Source organism: Bubalus kerabau, chromosome 1 (genome assembly GCF_029407905.1).
Source record: "Bubalus kerabau isolate K-KA32 ecotype Philippines breed swamp buffalo chromosome 1, PCC_UOA_SB_1v2, whole genome shotgun sequence".
In the NCBI taxonomy this organism is placed as follows: domain Eukaryota; kingdom Metazoa; phylum Chordata; class Mammalia; order Artiodactyla; family Bovidae; genus Bubalus; species Bubalus kerabau.
The window spans coordinates 203164180-203187574 of record NC_073624.1 but is presented as its reverse complement, the minus strand read 5'-3'; the positions used below and the strand labels follow the sequence as shown (position 1 = coordinate 203187574).

Sequence of the window (23395 nt, the reverse complement as noted above, 5' to 3'; positions counted from 1 at the left end):
TCAAGGCTGTATATTGTCACCCTGCTTATTTAACTTATATGCAGAGTACATCATGAGAAACACTGGACTGGAAGAAACACAAGTGGGAATCAAGATTGCTGGGAGAAATATCAATAACCTCAGATATGCAATGACACCACCCTTATGGCAGAAAGTGAAGAAGAACTAAAGAGCCTCTTGATGAAAGTGAAAGAGGGAGAGTGAAAAAGTTGGCTTAAAGCTCAACATTCAGAAAACTAAGATCATGGCATCTGATCTCATCACTTTATGGCAAATAGATGGGGAAGCAGTGTCAGACTTTATTTTTCTGGGCTCCAAAATCACTGCAGATGGTGACTGCAGCCATGAAATTAAAATATGCTTACTCCTTGTAAGGAAAGTTATGACCAACCTAGACAGCCTATTAAAAAGAAGAGACATTGCTTTGCCGACAAAGGCCTGTCCAGTCAAGGCTATGGTTTTTCCAATGGTCATGTACAGATGTGAGAGTTGGACTATAAAGAAAGCTGAGCACTGAAGAATTGATGCTTTTGAACTGTGGTGTTGGAGAAGACTCTTGAGAGTCCCTTGGACTGCAAGGAGATTCAACCAGTCCTTCCTAAAGGAGATCATTCCTGGGTGTTCTTCGAAAGGACTGATGTTGAAGCTGAAATCCCAATACTTTGGCCACCTGATGCGAAGAGCTGACTCATTGGAAAAGACCCTGATGCTGGGAAAGATTGAAGGCAGGAGGAGAAGGGATGACAGGATGAGATGGTTGGATGGGCATCACCGACTCAATGGACATGGGTTTGGGTGGACTCTGGGAGTTGGTGATGGACAGGGAGGCCTGGCATGCTGCTATTCATGGGGTCACAAAGAGTCGGACACGACTGAGCGACTGAACTGAACCGAACTGAGATATATGATGTGGAGTTGATTCCCTGATACGTCTTGATGAATTACTGGTAAAGATAGTGATAGGTTCCAAGGAGGCAGACGGGAGCAGTGGACTTTGTCTCACTCCATGGAATCTGGAAGGCACGTGTTAAGCACTTTGAAGAAGAGAGAGATGCATAGAGAGAATGGTCCCTTAGTTGTCAAGGATCATGATCAAGTAAGCCAAGACAGAAAGTTAGCTCTCCCAAAAGGCAGAAAATACATTGGGAGAGGGAATGTTTTATTCTTTCCTTTGGATTTAGATTACTTTGCCACTGTACTTTGGAAAAACTTCTTGGAAGAAGTGGCATTTAAACTGAGCCTTAAAGGATGAGCAGGAATTTTTCAGGAGTGAAACATGATGGACACATCATTTTGCTTTCCTTTTTTTCCCCCTCTCTCTTCTGATGTGTAAGGCCTAGCTTCTATTTTTTTTTTTTTTTTTTTTTTTTTTTTTTTTTTTTTAGTTCGAGGAGTTGCTTTAGCTTGGGCAGTAGATAAGCTCTAAGAGGTGAGATTATATAGCTGGCTCAGCCGCATCACAGCATTTGATAGAAAACTCATGAAGAGTATACGTTCTCTTAATTTCACCTTTCTTACAGAGCAGCCATGCACCATAATGGACTGCCATGGACCCTAGCTCTGCCCCTCGCTAAATGCCCTTGGACAAGTGCCTCGACTGTAGAGCCTTAATTCTCTCATCTGCTCCCTCAGGGTTACATAATAGTAAGAGGACCAAACCAGATCAAAGCCTTTCATAAACACATGGAAGTGTTATCCTAAAAATATTTTGCAGACTATGGAGTGCCACGCAAATGTCAGCTGTAATTTGGTTGTCTGGTTGTCTGTGTTATATAGCCAGGAGCAGCCTAAGGAGACCTGAAAGGGTGTAGTGATCACCAATTCCAGTTTTAGGGGTGGCTCAGTAACTAAACTGCACTCTAGTGTGTTGGCATTTTAAGTCTGTTACTGGTTTTCATAGCACAGGAGTGAATATAAATATTCATGAGGAGCCAGGGCCTCTGGCAGGATGGGAGAACTTAGCGGGTGGAAAAGTATAGAACATCATGGGGCTTGTTTAGAGGACTTTCCTCTGTAATCTGGTAGAAGCTTGGCTTATATCAACAATGGAAAGGCTTCATGTCCTCAAGAAGGTATGTAAATAAACCCAGCTTAATTGAAAAATCTTTAAGAAAAACATAAAGTATCCTAATCCCATATAATAAATAAGGAAGGTTTCATTTAATTTAAAAAGAAAAAGAATAGCTCACTAAAGTCAGTTTGGTATAAACACTTGTAGGATATTTTTATTTAATTTCAAACTCATGTGAAGGCTAGTGATAGGTCCTGTTCAAGTTTTGATTAAAGTATCATATAAAGAGGGTAACTTTTCTGTTCTCTTTGAGGCCTGAATAGAATAAGCTCTATTGTGAAAATATTTTCTCTGGATTCTGTGTGCAAACTCACATCTAGTTTTGGGTGAAAAAAAATTTGAGGAGTTGCATCTGTTCATATGCTTTCATAGTGGCTCAGATGGTAAAGAATCTGCCTGTAATGCGGGAGACGAGAGTTTGATCCCTGGGTCAGGAAGATCCTTCTGGAGAAGGGCATGGCAACCCACTCCAGTATTCTTGCCTGGAGAATCCCATGGACAGAGGAGCCTGGCGAGCTACAATCCATGGGGTTGCAGAGTCGGACACGACTGAGGGAGTAACACTCTCACTTTCACTTACATCTGTTCATAGGCTATTTACAGCATGCCTTAATAGCAAAAGAATGTCTGTTGAAAATTATAAAGTATTATGTTGTAGAAGTACACCTCAGAATAGGGATCTTCCACCATTACCCTCCGTCAGAACCATCCATCACAGTGCTTCCTCCAAATACAGCTGCTTAGACTGCAGTCCTGAGGATTCTGATTCAGTAAGTCCAACAATGCATTTTTAGAAAACTCCAGACCTTCTGATATTCATAGCCCTTGCCAAAGAGATTGCTGCCCATTTCCTGCTGTATCTGTTTTTTCCCTACCAAAGCTTTCTCAGAAACTGAGTACCACTGTAGTAAATTTTCCTGGCCTTGACAACAAATTATACATAGTTTGTGTTTAAGGTTTCTCTAAAGTGATGACCTAGTGGGGTGAGATGGTGGGGGGTGGGGCACAGGGTGAGAGGGAGGCTCAAGACAGAGGGGATATATATATATATATATATATATATATATACTTATAGCTGATTCACATTGTTGTTCAACAGAAACCAATACAACATTGTAAAGCAATTATCCTTCAATTAAAAATTAAAAAGTTTCTCTAAAATCCATAGGACCCACATGCCTCCTTGGGTTTCTCACATATGGGTACACTGCTGGGCAGACTTTTTCATTCCTAACTCTCTTGTCGGAATTCTGTAGGTCAGCTCTGGAATGCAGTCACATTTATTCTTGTTAAGGCAGAATCTTCTTTTTCTGCCTTTTGGGTCAGTCTCTACTTGTGAAACTTTCCTCAAACCTAATTTCCTTCCATTCCAGCAAAATTATCGTTCCTTCTCTTTGCTACCATTGCTTTCAGGATTCTGCTGAGCTGTGTAACCATCTGCTTCCTGCCTCCACTCCACCTTAGACTTGAGTGTCTGGACAGAAAGGATAGGTTGTTTATCTCTGAATCTGCAGTATCTGATACATTATGAACGCTCAGAAGTTTTGTTGAATGATTCATGTCTTTGGGTTAATGTCCCATCATCTCTCCTCGCTCCTGTTTCACAAGTCATGATCACAAGACTCTTATCATCCCACACCAGCTGAATGTCAACAATACCTACCTACCTTAACAATAGGGATAACAACATTAATGAGAATAGTAATAATAGTTCACATTAATTGATGTTATTTTTTAACACCTGGAGCTCCCCTAAGCACTTTGTATGGATTATTCCCATTTAATCATCATAAAAACCTCAGGTATCCTCATTTGCATGTGGGGAAACTAAGGCACAGAGAAGTTAGGTAACTAGCCCCAGAGACCCAGCACTCAATAGACAAACTAGGCTTCTGAGCCCTGAACCCCAGGCTCACAGTCACCACCTTGCTTGTCTTTTTGCCTGACTGCCTGTCCTGCCCTCTCCTATTTACAGGAGACAATTATGAGTCCATTCCAGAGGAATAGCAAGAACTCAAGTTCATTTGTTAGCCAATAATTTTCACTGATCTTAGCCTACAAATTTGTTAATGGGTCATCTGTGTAGTTTGAAAAACCTGAGTAAGTAAAGTTAAAATGTTCCTTTACTCCACTAATTCTCAAGACCTTTAATATTATTAGTACATTTTTTTGCAACTCAAATGGGACCCTTGTCCCTCATATACGCTATTTCCCAAACTTATTTAGCTAGAGGGAATTAGCCCTAACCCCTCGCTTAAGGCTTGAAGAATTAGGTTTTTGTTTTTAACATAATTCAGAATAAAAGCTGGCTGGTGCTCATGTGGGGTTTCCAAGAAATTCCTCAGGTCCTAAATATTTGGGTAACCCTGACTTTTGACCCTTTCTTATTTAGTCTTGAGTGCCTTTAGTGCTTCAGTACTTAAGTAGTCTTTAGTGACCACTTACATTTACCTGCTGGAAGAGGCACAGATTTGTTGTCAGAGCGTAATTGCTAATAGTACCGTTTGCAGAGGGATCCCATTAGGATGATAAACTGCACAACTTCTCTAATCATAACCTCCCCCTGCCCCAGTTAAGTAAAGACCTCTGTTTCAACCTTGCTACCTTCCCACCACTCACTGAAGGACTCTTACTACTATCACATGAATGGGAATAAAGATGTGCCTCTGGCATCTCACCATTTTATGTCCTAGTCATGCAAGGAATTACAGAATTTCATAAGTTGGAATTACTCGGTTTAGTCTCTCATCACTCAAAAGTAGCATTAATAAGAATTACAAACCTGTAAGACTTCTTAATGCCTCTTGATGAGGGTGAAAGGAGAGAGTGACAAAGCTGGCTTAAAACTCATCATTAAAAAAACTTAAGATCATGGGGATTTGGTCCCATCACTTCATAGCAAATAGAAGGGGGAAAAGTGGAAGCAGTGACAAATTTTATTTTTTTGGATTCAAAAATCACTGTGGACGGTGACTGCAACCATGAAATTAAAAGACGCTTGCTCTTTGGAAGGAAAGCTATGACAAACCTAGATAGCATATTAAAAAGCAGAGACATCACTTTGCCGACAACAAAAGTCTGTACAGTCAAAGCTATGGTTTTCCTGCTAATCATATACAGATGTGAGAGTTGGGATGTAAAGAAAGCTGAGCACTGAAGAATTGATGCTTTTGAATTGTGGTTCTGGAGAAAACTCTTCTGAGTCCCCTGGACAACAAGGAGATCAAACCAGTCAATCCTAAAGGAAATCAACCCTGAATACTTATTGGAAGAACTGATGCTGAAGTAGAAGCTCCAACACTTTGGCTACCTGATGTGAAGAACCAACTCATTGGAAAAGACCCTGATGCTGGGAAAGATTGAAGGCAAAAGGAGAAGGGGGTGACAGAGGATGAAATGGTTAGATAGCATCACCAACTCAGTGGATATGAATTTGAGCAAACTCCGGGAGATAGTGAAGGAACGGAAGCCTGGCATGCTGCAATCCATTGGGGTGGCAAAGAGTCAGACATGCCTTAGTGACTGAACAACAACAAAAACCTCTTCACCTTGCTCAGTATCTGTCTATTCATATATATGCTCATCTGTGCAGAGAAGACAGCAACTCTGAAAAGATACCAAAAGAATAGTTGTCTCTGGAAAGCAGTGGTCAGGGTCAGGACTGTGCAGTGAGTAGGAAAGTTGAAAATGAGACTTCTCACTTTAAATATTTATATTATGGCTTTTGAGTAATGTAAGCATATTATTTTTTTAATTTCATTTTAAAATGTTTTGAAACTAGTCTGGGTTTTCACTAGAAATACAGGCTATTTCAAACCCAGCTGGATTGATCTATTTTGTTGAGTCCACTTCTTACCCCCAGGGAGACCTGGTATCTTTTTTTATTTTTCTTTTACTTCATTTCACTTTATCAAATATTATTAGATCTTCCCATTCCCATACTTCAAGAGAGAGTTTTTTTGTTGTTGTTTTGTTTTGTTTTTATGCTTATCTGGTATAGCAGAACTCTTAAGAGAATAGGTTGGAGTTAGACATATCTGGGATCAAGTTCATCTCTTCCACTTACTGACTGTACGACCTTGAGAAGGCAACTTAATTTCTCTGGGCCTCATTTACCATATCTGTAAATGGGGATAATAACCTTCCTCCTGAGATTGTTGTGAAGCTTCAGTAAGATAGTGCAGATTCTAGGCAGTTCTGGGGATAATGTGGTATTAAGTTCAAAATACAGTGACTAGCCAGTGGGTTCTTGTGACTGTTAACCTCTCACTCTGAGTAGCCACAAAATCCATTTATATTCCTGTAATCTCTGTTCTAATATTTACAAGACTGACATTCCATGGAATCCAACTATACCCCTTCATACAGATATCATCAACTTTCTTCCAACCCTGGTATTAGTGGATCTAGACATGTCAGGCATATCTTGTCAGAGTTTATGCTTCCTAGAAAGCGACCAAGTCATCTCATTATTTATGGAGCAAATTAACTGAAAAAAAAAAAAAACAAAACAATAACAAAAAAACAGAGATGGAGTCTAATATGGAGTTAATGGTATTGAAACTTAGGAAATGACATTTTCAATTTCAAAATCATCACAAAATTAAGCCACAGGCATCAAAAACATACAATTGAACCCAAAATCAAAATGAAAAGATTCCAGAATTAAAACAACAAAAACAGCTCAAGACCACAAAGGGGAAAAGCTTCACAGTGTTTTCTTCAGGACATAATTTCTCTTGTCCACAAATTTGGAAAAATAGAAGATATAAGGAGAAACGAGTAGAAAGAACACAGTGTGTGCAAATATTGGATTTGAATTCCTGCTTCTCTACCTCAAGTGTATTAAATAAGGAAGCAAAACTCAGTGTGCATTTGTGATCTGTAGTCATGAGCCCAGAAGCACACTGCTGGAGTTTTCTCACTTTTAATGGTAAGGAACCCACCAGCCAATGCAGGAGATATAAGAGGCCCAGGTTCAATTGCTGGGTTGGGAAGATCCCCTGGAAAAGGAAATGACAACCCACTCCAGTATTCTTGCCTGGAGAATCCTACAGACAGAGGAGCCTGGCAGGCTACAGTCCATCAGGTTGCAAAGAGTCAGACACGACTGAGTGACTTAGCACACACACACACAAATCTAACTTAAGCCAGACCACCTTGAAAGGATGCCCCCTTAGTAGATGAGAAAACAAGACATGAAGAAATTAAATTGGAGCCAAGTCTAAAACCCAGGACTCTTGGCCTTGATCTTTTGTTTCCATCCATGCTGTTCTTACCTGCCCTTGTATCTCTGGTTCTCTGGAAAGCTTTGGAAAGTCTGGGGGTGAAGCTGTGACTTTATGGGGTAATCTTGTTGTCTGCTGTGGGTTTTCACTTTGGCTTTATTTTTGGCCCATTTTGTTCACATTTTACCCACTATCACACAGCTTTGTGAGGATGTTGATACTGTTTGTCTTTTTTCCTCTCCTCAGGATTTGATTCTGTTCTCCATGGGCCAGTTTTCCCTAGACAAAATATACTTGTGTTACCTATCAGAGTTCTGGTGGTACTGAAATCTACCTGAAAAAAAAAAGAGAGAAAGAAATTCCCTGATAAAGAAAAATTTAATATATGTTAGTTTTTTTAATGTCATCATGGAAAAGATTCTATAACTCATTATTCACTAAAGTATGTGAAGTCTCTATCTTCATACAGTCCATCAGGCATTTTGCATTTCTAAGCAATTTGTATTTCCATATTGAGTCCAGAAGGAGTTGATTGATTTTCACCAAATGTCATTCAGTACTAGAGAGCATCAGAAGGTATTTGACATTTAATTTGTTGACTTCTTTAAGCAAACCTGTGGAGAAAACTTCTGTGCCAGGTATTCTGTGAGATCCTCCTTTCTGGTCCATGTCCGTTTATCTTTGCAGCAACTCCAAGATGTGGGGATCATTAATCCCATCTTGTAGATAGAGAAATTGAGTCTCAGTAATATCCCTGTGCCTGTGTGCTCCATCGCTCAGTTGTGCCTAACACTTTGCAGTCTCAGGGACTGTAGCCTGCCAGGTTCCTCTGTCCACAGGATTTTCCAGGCAAGAATATCGGTTGGAGTAGGTTGCCATTTCCTCCTCTAGGCACTTCCCTATCCAGGGACTGAACCCACGTCTCCTCTGTCTGCCTGTACTGGCAGGCAGGTTCTTTACGCCTGAGCCACCTGGGAAGCCCGTGGTATCCCTAAGCACTATGGCTTCATGGAACCGTGAGCTACAGAATATTGGACTTTTATTAGTATACTCTTCCAGGACCCTGGAGAAATTAGTTGCCATAGGAAACGTGTATGAGTTCTCTCTAAAGAATGATGTGTACTGCAGTTTTGTTTTGTTTTTACTTCACATGGTATTGAGGGAAAAATTCTATTCTGTGTTAAAGGGTAGATTTTTAAGAAGATCAACTCGTGACTCATAAAAAATACAAAATGGACATGGCAAAGATATTGCTTAACTCGTTCATTAATGAGGAATCAGTAAGCTCTGATGATCGTTTCAAAGCAGAATGCTTCGTGCCACACAGGCAGACAAGAAAATGAGGAAGCAATTGCCCCTCCAGTAGACAGAATTTATCTGTGTCTCTGTGGCCAAGAGCCAACTGCAGCAGCACCAGACTCGCTTAAGAGCTGTGAACCAACTATGTGCACAAGGAAAGGGATCTGCAACGGGGTGCTTTACAACTTCCAGGACTCCATGGAAAGCCATCCAGTGATTTATTTTTTTTTTCTTTTGCCCCCCTTTAAAGTCACTGTCTTCCCTGACATTTGTCTTCTTTAATATGTTGCCTTTTAAAATGAGCATGTGCTTTTCTAAAGGTGGAAGGAGACACAGAGTGAATGACTTAGCTTGTCCCTGTGATGAGGCACACCACTGGTTTTCAAGCGCTTGTGTCAGCAAAATGTATGCTCCCCCAAATTTGCATTCAACATCAGGTTAAGAACCTTAGATGTATTGATTTTCCCAAGAGTATGTTCTTTTGTGTTAGGGTCTCCATCTGTGTGACCTGAAGGTGATAAGGGATTAAGGTTCCTGGCACTCGTCTTTTATTTCTGGATAAGATTGCCTCTGCTTGTTGCCATGGTCATTGCTTCTGGCCCTTCCAGGGTCAGCCCCTCTCACAGTCTGAATCTCTACTGGTTCTGCTGGCTGTGGCCCTCTCCCCATCCCTCACTCTCTTTTTCTTTCTTTCTTTTGTTGTTTCTTCTCTACCCTGTTGAATTTTCCACCCTGGCATGTTTGTGTGGAGGCTGGGCTCCACAATTCCTTTCTTTCCTCCTAGAGCGCTATCAAATCCTGATATAGGGGGTCAACTCTTAGCCATTTGACTTCTTGTGAAATGTTTACTGTTGGTTATGGCCACTTGTATATCCCCAAAGCAGTCTTTTTACTAAGCCCTATTTAGATTTGGAGTAATTCAAATGCAAGAGAGCTAAGGTTTTACACGTTAGTTTAAAAAACTTCTGTTAACAGACCACAGCAGCCAGACATGCTGTCCAAATTGTTTTCTTTTCCATCCTTCCTAATACTGGGCCCACTGGATCAAATTTTAACTAGGCAAGAATTAGTAATGACATATACATGCATCTGTAGTCACCATTTCAAAGTTCCAAGTATAACAAATTTCATGGGTAAAGAAATTATGTGTTTGCAGGTGAGGTTATAAAGAAAGTGACTTGAGTACTTCACTATATTAGCAGTGTCTTAATTGGGATAACGTTATGTGTATGTGTGTGTGTGTTCAGTTGCTTCAGTCATGTCTGAATCTTTGCTACCTTGTAGACTACAGCCCACCAGGCTCCTCAGTCCATGGGATTCTCCAGGCAAGAATACTGGAGTGGGTTGCCATGCTCTCCTCCAGGGGATCTTTCCAACCCAGGGATTAAACCTGCATCTCTTGTGTCTCATGCATTGCAGATGGATTCTTTACCACTGAGCCACCTGGGAAGCCAATGTTATGGGTTTTGTTGTTGTTGTTTAGTCACTCAGTCATGTCCGACTTTTGGTGACCCCCATGGACTGCAGCATCCTAGGCTTCCCTGTCCTTCACCATCTCCCAGAGCTTGCTCAAACTCATGTCCATTGAATTGGTGATGCCATCCAACCATCCCATCTTCTATCATGTCCTTCTCCTCTTGCCTTCAATCTTTCCCAGCATCAGGGTTTTTTCTAATGAGTTGGCTCTTTGCATCAGGTGGTCAAAGAATTGGCGCTTTAGCTTCAGAATCAGTCCTTCCAATGAATATTCAGGATTGATTTCCTTTAGGATTGACTGGTTTGATCTCTTTGCAGTCCAAGGGACTTTCGAGAGTCTTCTCCAACACCACAGTTCAAAAGCATCAATTCTTGGTGTTCAGCCTTCTTTATGGTCCAACTCTCACATATATACATGACTACTGGAAAAACCAAGTTTTGACTAGATGGACCTTTGTCGGCAAAGTAATGTCTCTGCTTTTTAATATGCTGTCTAGGTTTGTCATAGCTTTTCTTCCAAGGAGCAAGCATCTTTTAATTTCATGGCTGCAGTCACCATCTGCAGTGATTTTGGAGCCCAAGAAAATAAAGTCTGTCACTGTTTCCATTGTTTCCCCATCTATTTGCCATGAAGTTATAGAACTGGATGCCATGATCTTAGTTTTTTGAATGTTATGTGTAACTTTTGTTAATTTCAGAAAACTATAGTTTTTCATTCATTAGTGTCATGAAAAGGTTTGGGTTTTTTTTTCCCCTTCTGAGCACTTTTTTTTTCTTGTATAAAGGGATCATTATAGTTTTGACACCAGTATTTATCTCCAAATTTATAATTGTTGATACTAAAACCAGTATTCCCTAAAAATCAGTTTGCCTTACAACAAACATTGCCAAAATAGACTATTTGATTAAGCCAAGAAAGGAGATGTAAAGATATAGAAGAGAGGCAGTGAGATAAGCAGATGTCGAATAGCAGTCATACCTATTTCTGTAAACTATCTTAAATAGTTTTGATGTCATGGTAATCCTCTCTCTATATATAAAGCATAATTTCTCATTAGTCAACAACATACATGTGTATTCTCAAACACAAGTAAATCAGTACTTCCAACACTTTCTTCTTTGACAACATTTACTCATACATCTCAGTTGCTTCTTGGGCCTACCTTGGTTATGTTTCATCACAGATCAAGGCAAAATGAAACGTGGTGTATGTTTAATCTTCCACTCCGGCTCAAGACAGAACCACTGCACCCTGCTTTTACACTAAATATATACAAATATATTTGTATTATTGTCCTTTGAGGTTTTCTCATTGTACATAATAAGTCTTTCCTCTTTATTTATGTTTACATTTTTTAAAAATTATAGTTAATCTGCAAAGTTATATTAGCTTCATGTGTACAGTAGAGTGATATATATTCAATTATATATTTTCAGATTATTTTCCATTATAGATTGTTATGAGACAGTGAATATAGTTCTCTCTGCTATACAGTAGGTAGCACATATATATTAGGGGCTTCCCAGGTGGTGAAGAATCCACCTGCCAATGCAGGAGATGCAGGAAACATGAGTTCGATCCCTGGGTTTGGAAGATCTCCCAGAGTAGAAAATAGCAACCCACTCCAGTATTCTTGCCATGAAAAATTCCATGGACAGACTAGCCTGGCAGGCTGCAGCCCACGAGGTCGCAAAAAGTCAGCCATGACTGAGTGACTGAGGCCACTCACACATGTATATGTTTATCTCATACTCCTAATTTATTCTCTCCCTCATCCTCTCTGGTAGCCATAAGTTTATTTTCTATGATTGTGAGTCTATTTCTGTTTTGTAAATAAGTTCATTTATATAATTTTTTTAGGCTCCACACATATGAATGATATCATATCACTTAGTATGATAATCTCTAGGTCCATCCATGTTGATGCAAATGGTAATATTTCTTTCTTTTTTATGGTTGAGTAATATTCCATTGCATATATGTACCACATCTTCTTTATCCATTCATCTGTTAATGGATACTTAAGTTGCTAAATCTTGCTCTTCAAAAGAACTGGTTGATGACAATAAGAGAAACCACAGTCTGAGGTGCACTTCAAAAGAAGAAAACCACATATTTAACTAGGTAAAGAAGATGTCTGTTTCTCTAGCTTTTACAACAAAGCACACACATATGTATTTAGGGCTCTCATTTTTCAGATCAGCATGTTTTCATGGAGAAGTGTTTAAATATAGTGAAGCGAGAGGGGCAGTTAACTTCTGCTTCTGTCAGGAGTGTCAGGTACCAGGTACCCTCATGGGCCTAGAGGGATGACACAGTGAATAATATATACAACTTATGCTCTCAGAGTGCGTAGATTCTAGTAAAATAAGACAGACAATGAAAATGTAAGCAAATGATGAGGATTTCAGGAACAAGGAAGTATGATGGTTAGCAGGGAATTTAAGTGAAGCATCGTTTTCAGATTTACATAAAAACCCTGGCTGCTGTGTGGGAAGAGATTGGGTAGGGGCTTGGATTGGGGCTGTGGTCCATGGAGATAGAGGGAAGTGAATAGAATTTAGAGAATTGGAGGAAGGTAGAAAGAACTTGGCACTGGACTAGCTAAGGGAGGGGATGGTATGGTGAACAACTCTCAGGTCTCTGACTTGAGCACATGGATAGAAGGGATGCTGTTAATTAAGATAGTAAAGAGTGGAGGAGTAGCAATCTGGGGACAGGAAGGAATCACAGATTCAGTCTTGGACATGGTACATTTGAGATGCCTGCACAATAGCCAAAGAAAAGAAAAACCTTGAGTGTGTTTGCAAAGTGAGTCTGGAAAGGAGGTCAGGGCTGAGTTGCAACAGTGGGAATCATTGGCCTGTGGGTGATATCTGAAGCCATGGAAGGGGATGAGATCACTCAGGGACGAGAATTGTGAAGGAGAAAAATGTGGTCCAGGACTAGCTGTGAGATACACCAGACATTTCATCAATCTAGTGGAGGATGTAGCACTGACAAACAAGCCTGAGCAGGAGTGGCTAAAGGCAGTTAATTTACAAGGAAAAAAAGCAATCATATTTCATGATCACAGACCACACAATCCTGGCCAGCAACTCTCAGCCACAACTCCCAGCTGGCCCTGAAGAGGCCTTCACTAATGGAAAGAAATGTACTGCATGTATGTCTTCCCCACGGAGCAGGGAGCAACAGCTTCATTCTCATTTTCAAAGATGACTGTATTGGATATAATCCAGAGGGTAAAATGCAAGTGTGAAGCTGCTGCTGTATTTCTGGAGCAGGGTTTGAAGTTCCTCTGAAACGAATGTGAAAACCTCAGAGATCAACTTCTCTGTCCTGGTTCAGATTTGGTTCTCAGTAAATGAGGAACTATCTTGCTTCATGGGCAGCAGCCTTTCTCTTGCAAGAAGTTAAATGTGCTATACCGGAGAGTTATTATTGTCTTTATTTGCAATTAAATGAGATATTTAGGTTTAATTTTAAAAAGTGGCCTACTAGAGGTACAAACTTGCAAGTCCAGCCTTGGAAAGAGGAGCACAGGAGAGTCTTTTGAACTCTCTCTCTGGTTTGGGTTATTTCAGAATGTACTGTATTGCTATTTCATAGGCATTGCAGTAAATTCCTGATGGGATGTTTGTAGACTGTGCCACATTCTAATCAATTAAAAACAGAATAACCTTTAAAATTTATATAAAATAAATTGCTGAAATCCTAATTAGTTACTGTGTATCTGAAAATTTGGGAGTATCCCTTTTTATATAGTGTATGGGCTTCCCTGGTAACTCAGACAGTAAAGAATCTGCCTGTAATGCAGGAGATCCAGATTTGATTCCTGGGTCAGGAAGATCCCCTGGAGAAGGGAATGGCAACCTATTCCAGTATTCTTGCCTGGAGAATCCCATGGACAAAGGATCCTGGCAGGGTACAGTCATGGGGTTGCAAAGAGAAACAGAATAACCTTTCAACTTTATATAAAATAAATTCCTGAAATCCTAGTGTGTCTGAAAATTTGGGGGTATCCCTTCCTATATAAATCAGGTTTATTATTTGTAGAGGTCTGTGTCTTAAGTTCAGTCATGGAAGATGGTCCCTGGTCTTATTAATTTGATAATACTAACTACATGAATGAACTACACTCATTTTGACATAAATTCTTCAGTGTGAGACCATGCACTCTTGCAAACCATTGAAAAGTAGGAATAAATAGTGAACTACTACTTAAATGAGCAAAGTATTAAAAAGCCTGAAAACTTTCAACAAGTTAGCTATTTCTCATGCTTTTTTACTTTCCATTTCTTTCTCAAAATCTATTTCAGTTCTTCTGCAGTTTCAGTTCATGTTTCACAAGTTTAAATATCGACATTTGTGAAAGGACCATCTCTAGTTCAATCAAGATGTTCTTTCAGGGTGTATGGACATGTAAAGTTCTGAGTGACATCCTGGTAATTAGGTAATTCACAGCTACTTGCACTGTATACCATGAGCTACTTTGGCCCTGATTTCAAATCTGACATGGCAGTTCCACATCTAGGGAGTTACTTTCTTATAGACCTTCCCAGCCTGGACTTGGAAGTAGCTACCTTTTTGTTTTCTAATGTTGCTAACATGTTCAAGCTAGAAATAATTTCCTAATTATTTCTAATAACATCATTGATGCCCTGACTCATTCCTGCATATCTGTATTTTTAAGCTTTTCATCTTTCATTACTGAGTGACTGCTTTCCAACACTCAGGCACCTCGGAGAAGAGGGAGGGAGCACGGTGGTCATGGAGCAGCGTGCACAAAGTGGGGGACAATTCTGGAGAGGAGAAAAACTAAAATTGGTTTGGGGAATAAACATTTATTGATCATATTCACTGACTGGCTATAAATAGGGAGCATCACAGTGTCTTATTAATACTTAATACAGACAACTCTACTTGTATGTTTAATCTCTGTCCAGTTAAGTTATGATAATTCCAGAAGTGAACTCTAAGGATCTGCTTTCTCAAAGTGTGTTCTTCATGGGGCACATTTCATTAGCTCATACCAAAGGATTATTTCCTCAAATCATATAAAAATGTAAAGGGCACAGTGGCCATTCATTAGAGCTAGCAAGTGACAATGAGTTCTCCAGAAAATATTTCTTTCCAACACTCTGCTCTGGAGAGTTGACACTCAGTGTGGTTAGGATGATCAAACTGGTAGGTGCTGACCAGTGGCTCAGGAAATTTGACTTTTTGCAGATTTTGGACTACAGAGCAAGGTTTTCTTTTTGATTAGCTTCCGAATCGAATTTATCAATTTATTCAGTAACTTGGCTCTGTCACTTTTTTCCTTTTCCTTTTAAATGGATTTTGTTAAATTGTTCTCGATTACTGTTGCTTGGAGAACAATTGTGGAGTTGACTTTATATTCCTTATGTGATTCTTATAAAATTTAAACTAGGGGAAAATTGCATAAAAACTTACTCCTTGTGAAACATACTATCTTTATGATCAGAGCCCTTTAACTTCTTTTTTTAAAATTTTAGCTTTTTAAAAATATTATTGGAGTATAGTTGATTGACAGCATTGTATTAGTTTCTGGTGTACAGCAAAGTTATTGAGTTATACATATACATATATTAATTCTTTTTCAGATTTTTTTCCTGTATGGATTATTACAGAATATTGAGTAGGGTTCCCTGTGCTAGGGTACTTGATGTGTAAGTCCTTAATTATCTACTTTATATATAGTAATGTGTGTATGATAATCCAAAGTTCCTTATTTATCCTTCTCCCACCCCCTTCTCCTGGAGCCCTTTAACTTCTAAATGAAGTATTGGCTATAAAGCAGAAGGTATAAATAAAATACTTGAATTGCCAAAAAACCTTCAAGATTATGCATGCTGCTGCTAAGTTGCTTCAGTCGTGTCCAACTCTGTGCAACCCCATAGATGGCAGCCCACCAGGCTCCCCCGTCCCTCGGATTCTCCAGGCAAGAACGCTGGAGTGGGTTGCCATTTCCTTCTCCAATGATGCATGAAAGTGAAAAGTGAAAGTGAAGTCGCTCAGTCGTGTCTCACTCTTAGCGACCGCATGGAGTGCAGCCTAGCCACCCATTAATTTCACCAGTGAGAAGAACCTAATTCTGCCCCCCAAATGTAGGAAAATTATTTTAGTTCCTTTCTGAACCAAGAGCTAATGTTAATAGGTGGGAGGCAAACCATAGAGTGAGAACATCAGAAGGAAAATACTTCTCCAGATGAGATTTTTAATTTGCTCCTCTGATCTTTACTGAATTTTTATCTCCCCCCTCCCCTTTTGTTTTCAGTGGCTACAGATGTCTTCAATTCCAAAAACCTGGCCGTTCAGGCACAAAAGAAGATCTTGGGCAAAATGGCATCCAAGTCCATTGCAACCACCCTCATCGACGACACAAGCAGTGAAGTGCTAGATGAGCTCTACAGGGTGACCAAGGAGTACACCCAGAACAAAAAGGAGGCAGAGAAGATCATCAAGAACCTCATCAAGACCGTCATCAAGCTGGCCATCCTTTACAGGAATAACCAGTTTAACCAAGATGAGCTGGCACTGATGGAGAAATTTAAGAAGAAAGTTCATCAGCTTGCTATGACGGTGGTCAGTTTCCACCAGGTGGACTTCACCTTTGACCGGAACGTGCTGTCCAAGCTGTTGAATGAGTGCAGAGAGATGCTGCACCAGATCATCCAGCGTCACCTCACCACCAAGTCACACGGACGGGTTAACAACGTCTTTGATCACTTCTCAGATTGTGATTTCTTGGCGGCCTTGTATAATCCCTTTGGAAATTATAAACCCCACTTACAGAAACTGTGTGATGGTATCAACAAAATGTTGGATGAAGAGAACATATGAGCATGTGAATTGAGGTTGTGACTGCTCATGATTTATTTGAAGACGGAGCTCTGCTGATTTATGAAGGAAAAAACAAGAAGAATGCTTTAAAAGATTACAAATATTTCAGAAAGACTTTGCCCAATTCAGTTGTCAGACATTAATGGTAATGTTTTATGAGGCTTGTTTTATTTGAAGAAAAATGTATTGCCAAATATTCTGGTTAAAAGCTTCCCAACAGTTAACAGATCCTGGGAAAGATGTATGGTTGCATGATGCAAATACAGAGTTATTTAGAGAAAGATACGTGTGGCTCCAAACCTCTAGACATCTTTTTTTAGGGCAGTTGTTGTGTTGGTGGCACATTGGGTATTTCTAACGTGTACAGAGTTGTGTATTTTGGTTCACCTTTATTCCTTACTTTGTACGTGTACCTCTTTTAAAAAGCCAAGAACCCTCTCTTACTGTCATTTCTCCTTTGAAACAATTCCATTTTCAAGTTTACCTTTCGTTAAAGATTCTTTTGTTAAAGACTTTCTAATTGACATTCAAAAATTCCATCTTAATTAAGAATTAAGACATTCAAGTATTAAGACAGTCAAATTGAACCCTCAGAAAAATAGAAAACTGCTTCTCTGAAATCACTATTCTAGAAATCCATTGTATTTGACATTATGAATAATTTAGTCTAACGTAAGACTATGCTTCCAGAATTGAGTCCTGTTTCTTAGTAGCAACAGTAATACTTCCTCAAACATGAAAATTCCCCAAAATAACATGCCATTTGCCTTGAAATGCTTGCTGAGGGCTTAACTTGTATGTCATCTTGAAAATGTGCTGATGGAATCTCCATTTTTGATATCTATTTTAAATGTAAGAAAAAAAGAGAAAATGTAGATCATTCCTGATATTGGGACTATAAAAAGTAAGTGCTTTTAAGAATGATAAAACAATCTATACTCTAGTGATGAGCCCATCAGAATAATTTAATTTAGGAGAAGGAGAGGCAGAAGGGAAGAACGAATCTTGCTACAAGAACATGAGAATGAATGCATTTCAATGTTTAGTAAGGTTTGATAGGTAAATAAAGTGTTACTTTTTTATTTAACTGATAAAATTTTGCTGTTTTGTTATTTGCTGTTTTGATGAGTAAACCAAAGAATATTTGCATTCCAAGCAGTTTGTGTGTTGTTTATGTATAATTTTATATGTATGAATGATAAAGTAAGCATTTGCTTATTTTGTGAAAAAGAAACCTGCTGGCTAACTCTATCTCCTAGGAAATAACAGACTTAGTCACCAGCACTAAATATTTGCATTGTCACTATGTCTGTGATTTAGTGTACTCCTTTGCCTTGAATTTGCCTTCCTCCCAGAATATTTATGTTAAAATAATAGCTTACCAGCAAAGGTCCTACAACTAAAATTTGCTATAGGCTAAAGGAGATCAGCCCTGGGATTTCTTTGAAAGGAATGATGCTAAAGCTGAAACTCCAGTACTTTGGCCATCTCATGCAAAGAATTGACTCATTTGAAAAGACTCTGATGCTGGGAGGGATCGGGGCAAGAGGAGAAGGGGACGACAGAGGATGAGATGGCTGGATGGCATCATTGACTCAATGGACATGAGTCTGAGTGAACTCCGGGAGTTGGTGATGGACAGGGAGGCCTGGTATGCTGCGATTCATGGGGTCACAAAGAGTCAGACACGACTAAGCGACTGATCTGATCTGATCTGAAAGGAGGTGGTAGCTTTCTCTGGGACCCTCATGTGCTTATCTGAGTCAAGCAACAGAGGAAAACAGTCTCTCCCTATTTGATGTTAAATCCTGACACCAAAATTTGAACTGAAATTACCATCCTCCCTTCCCCAGGCCAGTAGGTGACCACTGTAAGTTATAGCAATAGTATAGTGATTGCAGAATTGGTCCCTCTAGCTTCAGAGACTGCTAAATAGCTTACAAATTTAGTTTAGCAGCCTTTCTTGACCAGCTCTGGGAAAATCAAGAGTGTGTTACGTGGAAGCTACTGACCTAGGGCACTCTGTGTTCTCCCGGATTCCCTCAGCAGGGGGAGTGTGGAAAATGAAGTACCCAGGCAGTGGGCGGATGCTTCTTGCTCGTCTCTAGCTATAAACAGGACCAACCAGAGAGCGAGAACACCTAGGAATAAATTTAGATGAGTCTGGACACTTGGGATCATAAATTTGTACCTTCAGGATAGCAGTCAGATGTGCATGGGGCAGGGGAAGAGCAGCCCTGAATTTCACACAGAAGGAAGGCAGTGAGGAGTATCTTGAAGCAGGGGAACCTGTTTGCTCCCCTGTTTCAGCATCATCTTCTGAGGGAACCCATCTCCTTAGCCATCCTGTGCCTGGAAGGCATGACTCAGAAGGATCGGTGTCAGTTTTCATCAGCAAGTTCATTTCTGATGCAACAGAAATGTGCATGAGTTGATTTGAGGTGGAAAGCTGGAAAGAATATGAATGTGCTTAGGATAGATAATTCTGAGCCAAGTTCATAGTCATTTTAGGGTCTTATGAAAAACTGAATCTTTTTATTACATTTTAGAAAAAAATCATGAATTGTATTATAATTGGTTTTTTAAAATTTCATTCTGATGGCTTCTCTGCAAACTTTATGAGCTAATTTATTAGGTGAGTGATAATGCTGCTGTTAACAACTGACACTACAGAGTAGATACTATGTGCCAGGCATAGTAACTCATTCAGTGCCCACCACAACCTTCACTGTTCTACAGATGAGGAAATTAAGGCAAGAGAAACTAGAGAATTTGCCTGAGGTCACATAGGTCTGGTGTCAAAACCAGTTTATATTAATAAAACCTTATTTTCATTTAATGATGATATAGGGGGGGAAAAAACAGTCCTAGAAACATCATTAGCTCAGAGAGGAGTGGGCAGTGTCCTTCTGAAATGGATTTTCACATAATGGCATTTTAGAAGGTATTTAAATCATACAGATCTGACCCGTTCTGGGTATGGTTTTATGCAAAGAAATCTTAATGAAGTTTTCAACATGGCTCCTAATTTGGGGACATTTCATGGTTCAAATTTTTGGTCCCTTCTGGAACCTCAAGGTGCTTCCAGTTAACAATAACTTTGAACATTGACCCCTGCAGTATGGTATGCCTCCCCCGCCAGGTGGTCTTTCTGTGGATACACATGGCACTCTACGTGCACGCAACCAAGACAAGCAGAAGTTCACCACGGTATTCCCCAGAAGAGGTATGGCATTGATTTAAAACTTCAACGTTATTTTCCAGGTTGAGAGACTGGAAACATCGGAGCAAGTAAGCCTAAAAATAGCCTTGTGTTTTTCTGGTTACTATATCTTTCATATAGAACTCAAAATAAGTGAAAAGAAGACCAAATGTTAGGAACTTTAATGGCACAGAAATAATGCTGCTTTTTTTGTCTTATAAACCAGTTCTTTTTTAGATTTTTTTCTCCCACCGCCATATTACTGCTTAAAAAAAAAAACAGAAAATTTAAACTTTCTGGTGGATTCCTCCCCATTAAAGGACTAAAATCACATTTTTTTTGTGCTCTGTACATATCAATTGGATTCTTACTGAGCATTTTAATTTATCCTTGAGATACTTGATGAGAGCACCTAAGTTATAATAAAAAATGTAAGATGAATGTGCCCATCCATATGATGAAGTGTTTGTAGTAAAAAGTTAAGTACTATTTAACTGCTAGGAAATTAAAATATCCTAATAAAAGCAAAATTAGCATGTTAATAGTATTTATACTATTTTTACATTTTTATCCGATCTTAAATTTCCAAACTGGCATTATCTAAATTAGTTGAACTTTGCAGTGTTCCAAAAAATCACTGGCTTACTTGATCTATTGCATTTGTGGGCATAAAGCTTCTATATTATTTGTTTGGCTCAAAGCAGGGTTTAGTACCCAGTGTTGTTATGACATACAATTTTATTCTAGCTCGGAAATAATTTTCCTTGCTGTGATTCAATTTTAAGTCTTTATAGAAACCCCCTAATGAATCACTGAGTCACTAACCAGAAAAATGAGTTAACTTTTTGCTTGCAAAACAGGAGAGTAGGAAAATATTTAGGAGCTTATAATCTCATTTCACCATCATGGCAAACTATTGGAAATCCATTTTCTCTTTCACTGAGGTGTCTTGCTGGTTACTTGCATGTGCCCAGAGCCAGAAAGACAGGTTTCTCTCTGGGAATTTCTCAAAATGGAAACATTTTTATATAATATTGATTCATGTCTGTCTAGCCAAAGATGTATTTTCCATCTAGCAAGAATCATCAGCCCCAAGTTATAGGGGTACAAGCTACTCCAAAGACATCCTGTCTGCTGAGCCCTGAAAAAGGATACAGACAAGTCAGCCAGCGTTCACAGTTAAGAGAAAAACATCTGTGCCTCGGAAAATATTCTTAAGTATAGAGCATTGTGCTCTGTGTCCACCAAATTTCCATGCAGTCTTTGTAAGGGTAGCCAGCCAGTGGGTAAGGCCCCTCATCTTCCTTCATGGGTGGCTAAGGAAATTCTTTGCTTTCCCCACCAACAACTGCATAACTGTATTTTTGCCTCGTGGAAATAATTGGCTGATCAGGCACTTGGGGTTTGTTCTTACCACAGGGAAAGAATTTTTGATTTTTTAAAGTATGTGTTTTGATTTGCAGAATGATCCAAAACAATATACTTCTTTGTACTTTGGTTTTTCCATTTAAAAGCTTACAGATGCATGAAGTCATTTGAAACTGCCTGATGTGAGGTATAAACACAAGACAGAGAAGTGAAAACTCTGAGTTTACCTACCTAAAGGGTCACCATTATCTGGGATGATTGACATTTTATAAGAAGCTCAGGTTTCATTTTCCTGGAAGTGGGCTTTTATCAGCCAACCCTCACCCGTCCTAAGTGACTTGTTAGCTCTCTTCTAAGACTGCTTGTTTTCACAAAAGGGTAAATACTTGCCAAGCAAATTTGCAAATATTTATAAGACATCTAATGTCCTAGAGGAAGACTTGCTGATGATTAGATAAAAGGGCCAGGATTATTGCTGCTCCCCAGTCATATGGACTTTGTGCTCTCATGACTGAAGAGGCACGTTTTTAACTTGCTAAAATAGTCACTGAACAACGTGAAGTGAAATCTGTGAATAGAAACGTTCCATAGTATTTTCAGACATTATGTGTCCGAGCTTGGCATCTTTTCCTCCTGGGGACTCACTGTAGGGTGACCAGGGGAGCCCAGCAGCGTCCAGAGGGCATGTCTGGAGCAATTGAAACCAGTGTTCCCAGCTCCTTGTCTGCCAGGGAGCTCTCTTTCCTTATCTTTAAATTTTGGATGAAATCAACTACCTCATAGTTTCATTTTAAGGATAAAATTAAACAAAACACCAAGGGCTTTGAAACCTCCTAAAGACTATTCCTGTGTGAGGTATTGTTTACATAAGCTATGAAAATAAGCCTGGAGCCTAAAACAAAATATACAACTTCTGCAGCCTGAGAGAATTTTATTAAATCCGAGTCCTCTTTAAAAAATGTTTCTTGCTTTCAATTTAGGAAAATTGTTTTGAGTTGAATTATTAATCGTTTGTGACAGTTACTTATGTGTGATCTCTTAGCCAATTAAATTCTGAATGTCTTCAATTATTTTATCATTCTGCTGGTTTTAGTTACCTGGTGCTACCTAACAAGCTACCGCAAAATGTAGTGTTTTAAAACAACAATTGTGTTATGGCTCATGATTCTTTGGGTTAACTGGGCAGTTGTCTTTGATGGGATCTTACATGGTTGCAGTCAGCCAGTCACTGAGACTGATGTCTTGAGAGATTTGACTGTGCTGCTGGAGTGGCTGAGCCTCTCCTCTTCCTGAGGTCTCTGGTTACTATTACTCAGGACATGCCCTAACTGCAGGAGCAGAAGTTTCTAGGCCTTCTTAAGGTGTATACCCAGAACAGGCACAGTGTCACTTCTGCTTCATTCTGCTGGTTGAAGCAAGTTATAGGCTCTGAGTGGGGTCCTCGAGACTGCCATTAGGACTGCAGCTTCTGTAGAAGAAAAGAACTCAGAAATGCTATCATACTCACAGTTAAGATTTACTCCAGGGAAAGGGCACAGGTTAAAATCAGCAAAGGAAACAAGAGCATAGAGCAGAGTCCAGGAGAAACCAAGCGCAAGCGTCCGGCTGCGCTTTGCCAGTGGAGTTTTACAGATAACACTGAATTGTCTCAGCACTGATGTGTGATAACACACACAAAGTGTGGCCAACCAGGGAGCTCACCTGAGCCTTGTCCAAGGTTTTTATTAAGGGTCAGTCTCATAAGCGTGGAATGCCCACGTGATTGACCAGAGTTACTCGGTCTCCCTATCCTCCAGAGGTCAAACTGATACAGATGGGTTCAGAGTCCAAGATGAACAAAAACAGGTGTTTACCATCAATCACACAGTTAACATGAACTATCTGGT

General features: G+C 39.6%; 1 protein-coding gene across 10 annotated transcripts in view; it reads left to right on the top strand.

Moving 5' to 3' along the window:
• TNFAIP8 (TNF alpha induced protein 8) overlaps positions 1 to 18094 on the top strand; it is a 143252-nt gene extending 125158 nt beyond the window's left edge. For all 10 annotated transcript variants that reach the window (XM_055550220.1, XM_055550225.1, XM_055550214.1 and 7 more), the window contains one exon: positions 16374 to 18094. In XM_055550220.1, the coding sequence (XP_055406195.1) occupies positions 16374 to 16939 (566 nt within the window). In that variant the 3' untranslated portion in view covers positions 16940 to 18094. The remainder of the gene's footprint in view (positions 1 to 16373) is intronic.
• The last annotated feature ends 5301 nt before the right edge of the window (positions 18095 to 23395 follow it).